At 52.6% G+C, this 13,712-nt stretch overlaps 2 protein-coding genes across 3 annotated transcripts; both read left to right on the top strand.

Annotated features, from left to right (window-relative positions):
• Window positions 1-2,212: 2,212 nt before the first annotated feature.
• F12 (coagulation factor XII) lies at window positions 2,213-11,096 on the top strand. 2 transcript variants are annotated; one of them, XM_035441544.1, is made up of 14 exons: window positions 2,213-2,534; window positions 2,857-2,914; window positions 6,547-6,646; window positions 6,831-6,901; window positions 7,195-7,305; window positions 7,387-7,518; window positions 7,630-7,734; window positions 7,835-8,000; window positions 8,105-8,294; window positions 8,425-8,636; window positions 8,804-8,940; window positions 9,030-9,173; window positions 10,613-10,761; window positions 10,850-11,096. In XM_035441544.1, the coding sequence occupies exons 1-14, from the start codon at window positions 2,478-2,480 to the stop codon at window positions 11,015-11,017; spliced, it is 1,800 nt and encodes a 599-aa protein (XP_035297435.1). In that variant the 5' UTR covers window positions 2,213-2,477; the 3' UTR covers window positions 11,018-11,096. The 2 variants fall into 2 exon arrangements, with proteins under 2 accessions (XP_035297435.1, XP_027265597.1); XM_027409796.2 differs by having other exon boundaries at window positions 8,105-8,304; window positions 8,414-8,636.
• A 2,083-nt stretch (window positions 11,097-13,179) lies between these two features.
• Pfn3 (profilin 3) lies at window positions 13,180-13,593 on the top strand. Its single transcript, XM_035442378.1, has one exon. The coding sequence runs from the start codon at window positions 13,180-13,182 to the stop codon at window positions 13,591-13,593; it is 414 nt and encodes a 137-aa protein (XP_035298269.1).
• The last annotated feature ends 119 nt before the right edge of the window (window positions 13,594-13,712 follow it).

The following is a 13,712-nucleotide window of genomic DNA, read 5'->3' as shown; positions in this document are numbered from 1 at the left end:
GACTTACAGATCAGAGGCATTTTTATTTCATGGGTCTCTAAGGCATAGTAATTACAAGTTAAAATGTTACTTTGGCTCTCACAGTACCATCATGCCCAGCTCACCCTAGGCCTCTTGTGTTAACGTATTAATTTGTACTTTCCCTTGGTGGTAGTGTGTGTGCACATGTGTGGACACAACAGATGGTAGGTTTCCAAAAGCCCAGAAGCATCCATTGCTGGCCCATGGTATATGTGTTACAGCTCTGGAGGGAAAGGTATCCCAGTAGTCAGGAGCCAAGGAATCCCAGAGCCACACTTCACAACAAACCCCATGCAAGAGATTTACAGGGAGAGATGCAGGAGGGCGACTGCCTCTGCTGGGGTGAGAACCATCAGGGAACTGAGCAGGAGGAAGGCTTTTATAAGGTTTCTTGGGGACAGAGTTTTCCAGGGTAGAGATTTCCAAGTGGGGATAGGTGGGATTTCAAGGCAAACCCAAGGAGGAAATTAGTGGGATTTCAACCTCAGTGATTGCTGGGTTTTTGAGTTCAGCAGTAGCTGTGGTTAGGTGAGTTTTCAAACCCGGAAGTGGACTCCAATCTTTTACCGTACACATGGACCTCATGATCCAACCCTTACTTCCCACACGGAACCCTGTATTCCCCAAAGTCCCTCTTTGACTTGCTGAACTTAAGTTTATGCATATTCTTTTTTTTAAAGATTTTATTTATTTATTATGTATACAACATTCTGCTTCCATGTATATCTGCACACCCGAAGAGGGCACCAGATCTCATTGTAGATGGTTGTGAGCCACCATGTGGTTGCTGGGAATTGAACTCAGTCAGTGCTCTTAACCTCTGAGCCATCTCTCCAGCCCTGGTTTATGCATATTGAATCCCTTCCTTCCCTTCCCTACAAGTAAAGCCCTCTTGGATGGGTGTAATTACTTCTGTAATCCCACACTTGGGAGGTGGAGGCAGGGTAGTTGCAAGGTCAGGCTATCCTAGGATACACATCAAGTCTCTGTCTCAAGAACAAAATAATGAACCACACCCTCTATGGTGCAAACCTGTTCCTCTTCCCTTGAGAAGTGGCCCGCCCCCAGGAGGAGGTGGTCATACGAGTCTGGTCTGAGGACCAAGGTCTGTCTGTGCTCTGGCAACCCAAAAACCACAAGCTTTAACTGAGGACTCGTGGATCAAGATTCACCAGACGAGGATCAATACAGTTAATATAATTTTATTCAGGGAGAAGGCATTTACACAAGAAATAGATGACCTCCACAAGTTCTTGCTCCAAGGATCCACCCAAGCTGTTCTCTGTGACCCGACCGGAACCAAGAGAGCAAGCATAGGTCCTGACCCCAGACCTAATCCTACTCTTGGTTTTGTCCAAACCTGTGACCACACCCAGATGGGCATGGTCAGCGCTACAGGTGCAGGTGTGTGTGTCTGTGTGTGTGGTGTCTCTCCACTCTCTCTCTCTCTCTCTCTCTCTCTCTCTCTCTCTCTCTGTGTGTGTGTGTGTGTGTGTGCGTGTGTGGTGTGTGTGTGTGTGTGTGTGTGTGTGTGTGTGTGTGCGTGTGCGTGTGCGTGTGCGTGTGTGTGTGTGTGTATGTCTCACTACATTTAACTTTGGTCATTTCCACTGTATGGCTCAGTATTGCTTTTGTGGTGGATAACGTTATGCTGGTGGTTAACTTTACATTCAAAAGTTTTACATCTTTGTGTTTAAGAGAACTGTAAAGCAAAATTAGACCTCCAGATGTTAAGGGTGATAAGGGTTAAATTTATTTATTGTTTGTTTGTTTTTTTGAGACAGGGTTTCTCTGTGTGGCTTTGGAGGCTGTCCTGGAACTTGCTCTGTAGATCAGGATGGCCTCCAACTCACAGAGATCTGCCTGCCTCTGCCTCCAGAGTGTTGGGATTAAAGGTGTGTGCACCACCAACGACAGATGGTCCTTTGCCTGAGGTGATCTCTGAGGGGACCCCCTGCAGAGGAGAGCTCAGCCTGAACCTCAGCTTCTTGGCAGTCTGAGCAACTTTAACCCTGCTGTACCAAGTGTTTACCTGTGGGTCTTTGCAGCCATGAACGTGGCTTTAAGGGGCATTGTTTTAGGGTACTCAATGTGTGGTAATCAGCAGAAGAAAACAACCATGCTTCCTGATAGACTAAGATTCTGCAGTAGGAGGCTTCTTCAATCACCCTTACCTCTCAGTCCACAGGACCTGGAGCACTTCCTAGTGAGATCAACGCCCTGTGCTCAGGAGAGGGGAGGCCAGGGACCCTGCTCTTCACCATTCTACTCCCACCAGCCAACTCCCCTGTCACAAGGTTGCTACCTCATTGTCACCGTTCTGCTGGGGTTTCCATGAAGCTCATGCCCCTCAGGCCCAGCAGGGAGCTTGACCAATCTTCCCAGGCTTCAGCGAACTTTGCCCAGACCTATTGATCTGCACTCCTGGGCAGGCAGTGGGACCATCGACAGACGCCATGAGGGCTCTGCTGCTCCTGGGGTCCCTACTGGTGAGCCTGGATTTGACACTTCCGGTGAGGACTGTGGCACCAGGGTTGGACCAGGATGGCACTAAGGGGTCCCTGTCCCAGCTTTGTCCTGCCTGTCACCTGCTAGTCCAGATGACTGGATGACTGGGAGACTTGTGTGGAGGAAGGTACAGCCAGCCCAGCAGGCCCAAACAAGGGAGAAAGCAGCCCACACTGACAGGCTACGTTTGTGGGTCGGGGAGACAATGGGAAGAGGGAGGAGGCCAAGTTTTGTAAGGAAATCATGTACTTTGGGGAGCTGGAAGGAGGTTGGGGCCTAGCATAGGATCAAGAAAACTCTGACTTTCCTGCCTTCTCTCCCTTGTAGGCTCCACCATGGAAAGGCCCCAAGGAATTCAAGCACGGAGCTGATGAGCCTACGGTGGGTAAGTGAGTTGCTCTTCTTCCTAATTTACCGTCTGGTGGAGATGAGTGTGCTCTAATCTTTGTAGTCTCCATGCAGCCTCCGGCCTCTGGGTCCTGAGCACAGCTGTTCAGATGACACCAGGCCTGAGTGCCTACAGATCCAGATGATAGCAGGTCCTGTGCCTGGAGGCCAGGGCTTGGGCTTTACCGGATGCCTGTGTCCAAGTCTCGGCAGTGGGAGGTTGGTGCCTGAGTGAGCTCTCATCAGTCTTCCTTAGCTTCCCATCTCCCCCGCTTTCAACACATCTGGAGGTCATCAGTCATAACAGATGGAGCTCAGGCCCTCAATGGGCGATGGGACTCACATCAGACTTGTCTAACATCACAAATACCCCAGGGTCTCCAACCGTTGTTTTCTCACTTGTGAGTTTACTTCCCCTGTCTGTAAAACTAGATTGGTAACAGCGAGTCCCTCAGGGTTGGTGCGAAGGAGAAATGAGTTGCTGATCCTTGTAAAGCAGTCCACCCAGAGGCAAAATGCCTTTACAACCTTAGCTGTTAGCTTAGGGCTGAAGCCCAACATACACACAGCTCTGGCTTTGGTCTGCAGCACCATGGAAAGAAAAAATTCTTAACTCTTAGTACCCTCCACTTAGGTGAAGGGTATCCTCCTCATCAGTCCTGCCATAGGGCTTGTGAACACGGAACCCTACCATGGTGAGCTATGTCTGGTGAGGCCAAGCTAAGGCTTGCAGTGTGATACTTCACAGCGATGTCCAACACAGTGTGACCCTCCAGCCTTTCCACACTAAGCTTCTGTCCTTTCAGTGGTCCCCTGGCCTAAAGGTCTAGGCTCCTTCCTTTTAATCCCCTTGTTGCTCAATTCCACTAAAAACAAAATCTCAGCATAAGTTTCTTCAGCACATCCTAAGTACTGGGCTCAGTGTTCCCAGCATTGATTGTCACTGTCACACCACTCCTCTGAAGTAGACAGTTCCTCCTCCTCCTTTTTTTCTTTTTCTTTTTTTTTTTTTGGGGGGGTGGGAGAAGGTTTCGAGACAGGGTTTCTCTGTGGCTTTGGAGGCTGTCCTGGTCTTGTAGACCAGGCTGGTCTTGAACTCACAGAGATCCGCCTGCCTCTGCCTCCCAAGTGCTGGGATCAAAGGCGTGCGCCACCACTCTTCTTGAGATGTAATCACAAAATTTCCCCTTTCCCTTTTCTCCCTCCAACCCCCCACATTCCCCATACCTTACTTCCTATGATTAGTTATACTCTATATACCTGAACATCAAATTCACAAATTCTGTTAGGTTCCTGTGGGCCTCTGGCTTTGAGATTTTTATCAATTATTAATGTGCAACCTTCTTTCATATGCGATTCTGTTTAAAGACATCTTATTCCATGTGCATGTTGTTGAACCCTTACTGCTGACCTCATGGCAAATAGCACTATTGCTGCTGCCTGAACAAGGCGACTCTGACACATCTTCTCCATACGGTGCACAGCAGAGTCCTGTGTTCTTGCAGGTGGGAACCCTAGATAGAACACTTCAGCATGAGCACAGAACAGCTCTTCCCCTCTTTCTCCTTGAAGTACTGGGGTCACTGCTAGGAAAATGCTTGGCCACTGAGCTAAAGCCCTAATGCGCTTTTAAAAAAACAAAAAAGAAGAAAAGTGGGCTGGGCATGATGGTGCACACCTTCAATCCCAGCACTCAGGAGGCAGAGGCAGAAGGAGCTCTCTTGAGTTTGAGGCCAGCCTGGCCAGGACTACACAAAGAAACCCTGCCTCAAAAGAGCAAATTATTTTATATGTGTGTGTGTGTGTGTGTGTGTGTGTGTGTGTGTGTGTGTGTGTGTGTGTGTGTGTGTGTGTGTGTGTGTGTGTGTGTGTGTGTGTGTGTGTGTGTGTGTGTGTGTGTGGTGTGTGGTGTGTGTGTGTGTGTGTGTGTGTGTGTGTGTGTGTGTGTGTGTGTGTGTGTGTGTGTGTGTGTGTGTGTGTGTGTTTAAGTCAGAGGGCAAAATTCAAGAGTTGGGTTCTTGCCTTCACCTGTTGACATGGAGGTCTCTCATTTCTACTGCTGTGCTGTGTGTTCTGGGCTCACTGGCTTTTGCGTTTCCAGCAACTCTCCTGCATCCACCTCCCATCTCGCTGTAGGGTACCAGGATTACAAGCGCATGTCACTGCATCTGGCTGCTTTTGTAGGCTCTGGAGAACAAACTGGGTGTGTTGGGCTTGTGTAGCTAAGACTTTTACCCACTGAGTCATCTTCCAGGGACCCTTGACCTCTTTTATTTTGATTTGAGACAGTTTCCCTAAATTTTCCGGGCTGCTTTAAACTCACTCTTTTGAGTAACTCAAAGTCCAGGCAGACCTTAAACTTGCCACCATTCGGCCTCAGCCTCCTGAGTAGTTGGTATCACAGTCCTGTGCCAGCAGGGACTGGCTGCTTGGGATAATTTCTAATGAACGGTTCTCCCACGAGAAGTGAAAACTGCAGATTTCTGTGAATTTGAGGCCAAGTCTGGTCTATGTAGTGAGCCCCTGGACAGTCAGAGCTATGGAGAGCAACCTGTCTCAAAAAAGAAAGGGAGGAGGAGGGAGGGAGGGAGGAAAGGAAGGAAGGAAGGAAGGAAGGAATGAAGGCAGCCATACTTTAACAGGGGATGAGGCCCACACCTTTAATCCCAGGGCTTGGGAGACAGAGGCAGGTGGATCTCTGAGTTTGAGACCAGCCTAGACTACAGAGCAAGTTCCAGGATAGCCAGGGCTACATAGAGGAATCCTGTTTTTTAAAAAAAAAAGCTGAAAGAAAAAAAAAGGAAGATGGAAAATACTGTGCTAAATAGATATCAGAAAAATACTTGTTTCCAATATAAGACCTGAAAGAGGGCAGAGCGCTACCTTGTTAGACCTCAGCTGGGTGTGTGTGCCTGTTTTTTTCTGATCCACACAATCTTATTAAGATCATGAAGGCACTGTGAGTGTTTGGAAGTTTGGTTTTTGTTTTTCCTTGTGATGTCTTGCATGTTAGGCAAATCCTCTCCTGCTGACCTATACCCTTAACCGGAATCACAAATATTGGTTTGGGGGTTACAAATAACTTTTTTTTTTTTTTTTTTTTTTGGTTTTTCGAGACAGGGTTTCTTTGTGTAGCTTTGGAGCATATCCTGGCACTCACTCTGGAGACCAGCCTGGCCTCGAACTCACAGAGATCCGCCTGCCTCTGCTTCCCCAGTGCTGGGATTAAAGGAGTGCACCACCAATGCCGGCTACAAATAACTTTTTACAAAGCAGGCAGATTTGCAAAAGCAAAGCCAGTGGATAAAGAGGATTGATAGTCCTATTACTGTTGCCATTTTACTAATGATCAAAAAAAAAAAAAAAAACCCTGCTTTAATGGCCTAAATATTTATTAAGTGGCAACTTTGTGACAAGCACTTAGTTTGTTTCAGACTTTACCAAGGTCACGGAGCTTGTAAGTGTTGGCATCAGAAATCTATCCCAGCTGTCTGTCTCTGGAAGACAACCCCCTAAGCAGTATGTAGTCTTGAATGCAGGACTCTCCTTTTCCCAAGCAGGCTCCATGAGGCAGAGCTTGGGCAGCAGGCCATGGTGCGGGGCCTCAGGAATACCGTATTATTCCCACAGTTCTCACGGCCCATGGGAAGCTCTGCCACTTCCCCTTTCAGTACCACCGTCGTCTGTACCACAAATGCATCCACAAGGGCAGGCCAGGCTCCCGGCCCTGGTAAGAATTCCTAATGGGGGTTGGAGGAGGGGCCTAGGTAAGACGGATTCTGCCTATCTGTGTTCTGACTAAGAATTGTGTTTGGGCAAAAGGCTGTGTTATTTGTGTGTGTGAGAGTGCCTGTGTGGTAAGGAGGATGAGCCAGCCTTCAGGCAACGCAGGGAAGCCTCATTTGTCTCCACAGGTGTGCTATCACTCCCAACTTTGACCAGGACCAGCAGTGGGGATACTGCTCGGAGCCCAAGAAAGTGAAAGGTACTGCGAGCCTCCCATGGCCCAAGGCTGCCTCCCTGTTCTTCCCTGTCCCCACCCACCTACTACATCAGATCCCAGACACTTGGGATTCTGGGCCCAGCCACCCCCTTCTCCTACAGCACCCTTTCAAAGGTCAGAGGAAGAACTTTGGGGAAAGAGATCACCATATTACAATCTCAAGGACTGGAAATTTGGGGTTCTGTAGGCCCTATGACAAGACGGTCCAGGTGGGGTGTTGGTCCCTTCCTGTGTCACTCAGCTCCCTGTGCTTCCTTCTGGTGTCTATGTGTCAGACCACTGCAGCAAACACAACCCCTGCCACAAAGGAGGGACATGTGTGAACACCCCCAGTGGCCCACACTGTCTCTGCCCAGAACACCTCACTGGGAAGCACTGTCAGAGAGGTAAGGGCAGCTGCCTGCCATCGAGAGTCCCTGAGGCCCTGGGAGATTGGCATGGTCCCACTGGCCTCCTTTTGTCCCCAGAGAAGTGCTTCGAGCCTCAGCTTCTCCAGTTCTTCCACGAGAATGAGATGTGGTTTAGAACTGGGCCAGAAGGTGTGGCCCGGTGCCAGTGCAAGCCCCCTGAGGCTCACTGCAAGCCGCTGGCCATCCAGGGTAAGTGGGTGTGTGGTGACTGTGGGGAGGAGGGCAAAAGTTAGAAGTCCTGGGCAGGAGGCTGGGTGGCATGGCACACCCAGGGATGGTTCAGCTTGCACCTTCCCCCAGCCTGCAGTGCTGACATATGCTTCAACGGGGGCAGCTGCTTCCAGGTGGAGGGCCACCAGCTGTGCCATTGCCCTGCGGGCTACACCGGACCTTACTGCAACTTAGGTGAGTGGGGCCCCAAGTGGGAACGAGCTTGGGGAGGTGGGTGAGGGAGATTGGAAGAGTGAACGAGAGGGAACCAACAGAGAGTCCCTTCTCTCCCTAGACACTAAGGCGACCTGCTACGATGGCAGGGGACTCAGCTATCGGGGCAAGGCTGGAACCGCTTTATCGGGTGCGCCATGTCAGCAGTGGTCCACGGAGGCCACCTACCGGAACATGACTAAGAAACAAGCGCTAAGCTGGGGCCTGGGCCACCATGCATTCTGCCGGTTCGCGCTCGGGAAGGGGCCGGGCAGGTCAACGTGCTGTCCCGTAGGGCCCTCGGGGGGGGGGGGTCCCCTTGCTCCAACGGTGCTCCCTCTTGAGATTTTAGAAACCCGGATAATGACACGCGTCCATGGTGCTTCGTCTGGAGCGGCGACAGGCTGAGCTGGGACTATTGCGACCTAGAGCAGTGCCAGACCCCAACCCAGGCAACGCTAACTCCTCGAGTTCCCCTTGGGCGTCAGGACCTGCCGGCGCCCCGGCCTTCCACGCTGCAGAGGCCTCAGCCCACGTCCCCGGCGCTAGGGGGTTAGGCGGAGGAGAGGGTCCCAGAACCGGGGACGTGGGCCCTGCTTGTTCCGGGCAGCCCGGGGGAGGGGGGGATGTCCCTGGCCTCAGCCCATCTCTCCTTCCACAGCCTCGCCTGAGCATCACACCCCTCTGGCCAGGACCGGCCCGGTGAGCTGCGGCCAGCGGTTCCGCAAGCGGCTGTCCCCGCTCAGCCGCGTGGTGGGCGGACTAGTGGCCCTTCCCGGGTCGCACCCGTACATCGCCGCGCTATACTGGGGCGACAACTTCTGCGCGGGCAGCCTCATCGGCCCCTGCTGGGTGCTGACCGCCGCCCACTGCCTGCAGAACCGGCAAGCGCCGCCCTGGGGACCCCGGGGCTGCTCCACCGGACCCGCACCCCCCCCCCCGCCCCGCCCCGCCGCCCTTCTCGAGCTCCCCTTGGGTCTTGGAGAACAGGGCGGGCCCCAGAACGTCTGCAGCCGGCCTGAGGACGCCGTCTCCCCCTCCCCGACCGCAGGCCGGCGCCCGAGGAGCTGACGGTGGTGCTCGGTCAAGACCGCCATAACCAGAGCTGCGAGCGGTGCCAGACGCTGGCCGTGCGCTCCTACCGCCTTCACGAGGGCTACTCCTCCGTCACCTACCAGCACGACCTGGGTGGGGTGACCCTGCAGGGACACAAAGAAAGGATGGGGAGGGCTGGGGCCCCACCCAGGTCGCCGCCTAACCCTTCCCTCTCGCGGTAGCTCTGCTGCGCCTGCAGGAAAGCGAAAACAACAGCTGCGCGATCCCCTCGCCTCACATCCAGCCTGTGTGCTTACCCAGCGGGGCAGCCCCACCCTCGGAGACAGTGCTCTGCGAGGTGGCCGGCTGGGGTCACCAGTTCGAGGGTAGGCACAACTGTTGGGAGCCGGTTAGATACTTTTGGCTATCTGAGCGTGCACTTTTGGTAGCCTCGGATGAGCCTGGGGAACACGGTTCACTTTACAGTTTTGTAAAAACGTGCAGGGCCCTGTCTCTGTAGCACATTTCCAGAGTCTAGAATTCGCTGTCGAGGTTCCCAAATCCCTTAGGGTTTATCCAAAATCAGCTTAGGCAGGAAAGGCTTTGCTGCCTACAAGGTTTCAGTCCACCAGGGGTGTGTGTGTGTGTGTGTGGGAGACCCGAGACAAGAATTTGCAGGCAGGAACTGAAGTAGAGAGAGAGAGCCGGAAGGAACTGTCCTTGCTGCCTTGCTCGCCGAGGCTTGCTCAGCTTTCCTTTTTGTTGTTTGGTTTTTCAGGACAGGGTTTCTTTGTGTAACCCTGGCTGTCCTGGAACTAGCTCTGTAGACCAGGCTGGCCTCGAACTCACAGAGATCCACCTGCCTCTGCCTCCTGAGTGCTGGGATTAAAGGCATGAGCCACCACCTGGCTGCTCAGCTTTCTTTTAAAAAATTCATTTATTTTTATTTTATGCTCGTGTGTAACTGCCTGTATCTATACATTGCAGCGTGTGTATATGCCTGGTATAGGGAAAGCTAGATCTGGAGTAAAGGTTGTGAGCCACCATGTGGGTCCTGGGAATTGAACCAAGGCCCACCGCAAGAGCAAGCAGCAAGTACTCTGAACTTCTGAGCCACACCCCAAACAAAACAACTTTTCCTCCTCCTCCTCCTCCTCCTCCTCCTCCTCCTCCTCCTCCTCCTTCTCCTTTTGGGTTTTGTTTTTCAAGACAGGGTTTCTCAGTAGCTTTGGTTGTCCTGGCACTCACTCTGTAGACCAGGCTGGCCTCGAAATCACAGAGACCCTCCTGCCTCTACGTCTGAGTGCCCAGCTCATGTTGCTTTCTTATACAACCCAGACCTGTTCAGGGGTGTCACCTCCCACCCTGGGCGAGGTGGTGATGTGAGAGGCTGGGCTCTCTCACATCAGTCATTAATCAAGAAAATGCTCCACAGACATTTCCACAGGCCAATCTGAAGGAGGGTCAGATGTCAAGTTGAATAAAAAGTGACCCAGCACAGGATTACAGAGAAAATCGAACTTTTTCTTGGTTCTCTCTGGGTTCCAAGTTACAAAGGCTTAACTAGGACTTTGTCCCCATGCTAGAGCAATGGGGACAACTATTTTGGGAGCCAGGTTCTAAGACATTGCTTGGAGAGGGTAAGAGATGTTTTCCTGTTCATTCAAATCCCATCTTCTCTCTGGGCCTCAGTTTTCTTGCCTGTGAAATTGTTATTGGCAGGTCCCTAACACTCAGTCTTGCTCTGAGGAAACCAAGTCAGAGTAGGTGTGGAATTGCCCAGGAGCCTGGCCCACACAGCAAGCTCAGGTCCCTGGATTTGCAGGGGCGGAGGAATACGCCAGCTTCCTGCAGGAGGCGCAGGTACCCTTCATCTCCCAGGAGCGCTGCTCCAGCGCTGACGTGCACGGGGACGCCATCCTGCCTGGAATGCTTTGCGCTGGCTTCCTGGAAGGAGGCACCGACGCCTGCCAGGTCAGCCCGGGGGTCCTGGTTGGTGCTTTGCCTCTCCCTGTCAACCACAGGCCAAAAGCAACGAGCTGCTTGTCCCCCCCCCTTTCAGGGTGACTCTGGGGGTCCTCTTGTGTGTGAAGAAGGAGCTGAAGAGCACCGTCTCACCCTGCGAGGTATCATCAGCTGGGGCTCCGGCTGTGGTGACCGCAACAAGCCAGGAGTCTACACTGACGTAGCCAATTACCTGGCTTGGATCCAGGAGCATACTGCTTCATAACTAATGAGGGTTAGTCTTCCCCTCACTGTGCTCCCTGGAGTGTGAGGGTGACTATGGCGTGATGGCCACAGTGAAGATAGTGCCCAGGTATCAGGGGCACAGAAACTCAATAAAGTGCTTTCAAAATGTTCGTTCCTTAGAATTCCCTCTTGAAATGCCAAGTGAGAAAAAAAGGTGCACCAACTCCCTCACTGCCTGGACAAGGCAGTTGGCCACATCTCAGAGCGCTTATTCAGGCCACCATGTTTTCTTGGCCTTACCTTGTGTCAATCACTGTGCAAGGTGGCCCTTGCAGATTGGCCCCCAGAACTCACAGTAACAGGGTCTCAGACTGGACTACACTTCTGGGTCCCCTGGGGGAGATTTTGGAACAAGTGCTCAAGTCCACCTGAGAGCAATTCACTGGAGTCCCCAGGGAGAAGGCAGTAGTGGCATGGTTTTAAAATTCTTCATGGGATTCCATATGCAGTGAAAGTTGAAAACCATAGTAAGGACTGTTCCAGATTGGACTTGGGGTGCGGGTAGTGGTAGCTGAGCCTGTGTGAGGACCTGGGTTAGATTCCAGCACCATTAAGAAAGGGTGTTTGGGGGTTTGTTTGTTTTCGTTTTTTGAACTTTGAGCCTGGCATGGGGGTGCAAGCTACTGGCAAGGAACATCTGAGACTACCTTCCATGCTATTAAATGGAACACTGGGGTGGGAGCCAGCCATCTGTAAACCTTCTGGGAAACTGTGACTCTGTAAGGAAACCATCTAACTAGTGCACTAGCTAGAGGTCTGACTGTCTAGACTAGCACCTCTCTTGCTCTTAAAAATGCCATTTATTGCTGGGTGTTGGTGACACACGCCTTTAAATCCCAGCACTCGGGAGGCAGAGGCAGGCGGATCTCTGTGAGTTCAAGACCAGCCTGGTCTACAAGAGCTAGTTCCAGGATATGCTCCAAAGCCACAGAGAAACCCTGTCTCGAAAAAAAAAAAAAAAAAGCCATTTATTTATTGAGACGCTTGTTTTCCTGAAGCAGAGATTGTAGGCTTGCACTCACACGGGGTTTATGTGGTGCTGGGGGATCAATCTCCAAACTGTGTATAATAGTCAGGCACTCTGTCAACTTCACTCAACTGACTGAGCTGCACACATCTTTTTTTTTATCCCCCCCCCTTTGGATACAGTATCTTACTATGTAGCTCTTGGCTGGCCTGGGATTTGCTATGTAGAATAGGCTAGCCTTGAATTTACAGAGATCCACTTGCCTCTGCCTCCTGAGTCCTGGGATTAAGTGTGTACCACAATGTCTGAATTTTTAAAATTAATAAAAATTTTGTGGTTTGTGTGTGTGCAATGTGTTTGTAAGTGTGTCAGTGATGTGTGGGTTCGGGGACAGCTTTGTGGAGTTGGTTTCTCCTTCTGCCTTTCTGTGGGCTCCAGGGGTGAAGCTCAGGCCCCCAGGCTTACAGGGCAAAGCAGCACCCTTACCTTCTGAGCCATTTTTAAAAGATTGAAAAAGATTTGTGTGGGGGGGCGGGCGTTTGAGCCAGGGTTTCTCTGTGTAACAGCCTTGACTGTCCAAGCCTTGTAGACCAGGCTGACCCCAAACTCACAGAGAATCAAGATTTTTAGTTAGGCGCTTGTGTGTGCTTGTGGATGTGAGTACAGGTGCCCAAGGACACTAGAGGAGGAGAGTGAGCTGCTTTACCTCGCGCTGGGAGCTGAACTCTGGTCCTCTGTGGAGAAGCTCGTGCTCTTATACCAGTCCTCTTCTGATTTGTTTGTTGTTTGTTTTCGACGGGGTTTCTCCGTGTAGCCCTGGCTGTCCTGGGACTCGCTTTGTAGACGGGGCTGACTGCAAGCTCACAGAGACCCACCTGCCTGGCATTGTATGCCAACCGAGGCCCTCTGTGAGAGCAGTGGGTGCTTTCTTAGCGCCGCGCCGCCTCCTCAGCCTCCCACGAGCTGCTTTTAGAACCGCGCTCCCCGCACCTGCACCACCCTCACGTTCTCCACCTAGAGGGACGTTCTGTGACGTTGGCCCCACGTCACAGCCCGCCCTGCCCTGCGAACTTCACGGGGGAGAGCAGGGGTTCCTGGCTCTCAGTGCTGAGGGCCACCCGGTCGAGCGGCGCGATCGCGAGGTGCAGGGGCGGACTCTGAGCTCTGAGCGGAGGATGGGTGACTGGAAGGGCTACATCAGTGCGGTGCTGCGGGACCAGCGCATCGACGATGTGGCCATCGTGGGCCACTCGGACAATCGCTGCGTGTGGGCGTCGCGGCCCGGGGGTCTGCTGGCGGCCATCTCCCCGCAGGAGGTGGGCGTGCTCACCGGGCCAGACCGCCACACCTTTCTGCAGACCGGCCTGAGCGTGGCGGGTCGCCGCTGCTGCGTCATCCGTGACTACCTGCTGGCCGAGGGCGACGGTGTACTGGATGCACGCACCAAGGGACTGGACGGGCGTGCAATCTGCGTGGGCCACACGCCGCGGGCGCTCCTGGTTCTCATGGGCAGACGAGGTGTGCATGGAGGCATCCTCAACAAGACAGTGCACGACCTGATCGGTGGGCTCCGGGAGCAGTGCTCCTAGCGGGCCAGCTAGGCCACCCGTAGTGGTAGGGGGACCAGAATAAACTGTGAACGGAGCGCCGGGGGCGTGCCCTCTTTGTGCTTGTGCGAGGACTTGCAAACAAGGAAACTAGTTAATGG

This window comes from Cricetulus griseus, chromosome 3 (assembly GCF_003668045.3).
Source record: "Cricetulus griseus strain 17A/GY chromosome 3, alternate assembly CriGri-PICRH-1.0, whole genome shotgun sequence".
Classification (NCBI taxonomy): domain Eukaryota; kingdom Metazoa; phylum Chordata; class Mammalia; order Rodentia; family Cricetidae; genus Cricetulus; species Cricetulus griseus.
The sequence above is the reverse complement of the archived record's forward strand: the minus strand, read 5'-3'. Positions and strand labels throughout refer to the sequence as shown.

Coding starts and splice junctions, on each gene's coding strand:
- Pfn3 (XM_035442378.1), top strand. CDS start 13,180: ATGGGTGACTGGAAGGGCTACATCAGTGCGGTGCTGCGGGACCAGCGC.
- F12 (XM_027409796.2), top strand. CDS start 2,478: ATGAGGGCTCTGCTGCTCCTGGGGTCCCTACTGGTGAGCCTGGATTTG. Junction 6,647..6,830: donor AGGCCAGGCTCCCGGCCCTG/GTAAGAATTCCT, acceptor TTGTCTCCACAG/GTGTGCTATCACTCCCAACT. Junction 6,902..7,194: donor GGAGCCCAAGAAAGTGAAAG/GTACTGCGAGCC, acceptor TCTATGTGTCAG/ACCACTGCAGCAAACACAAC.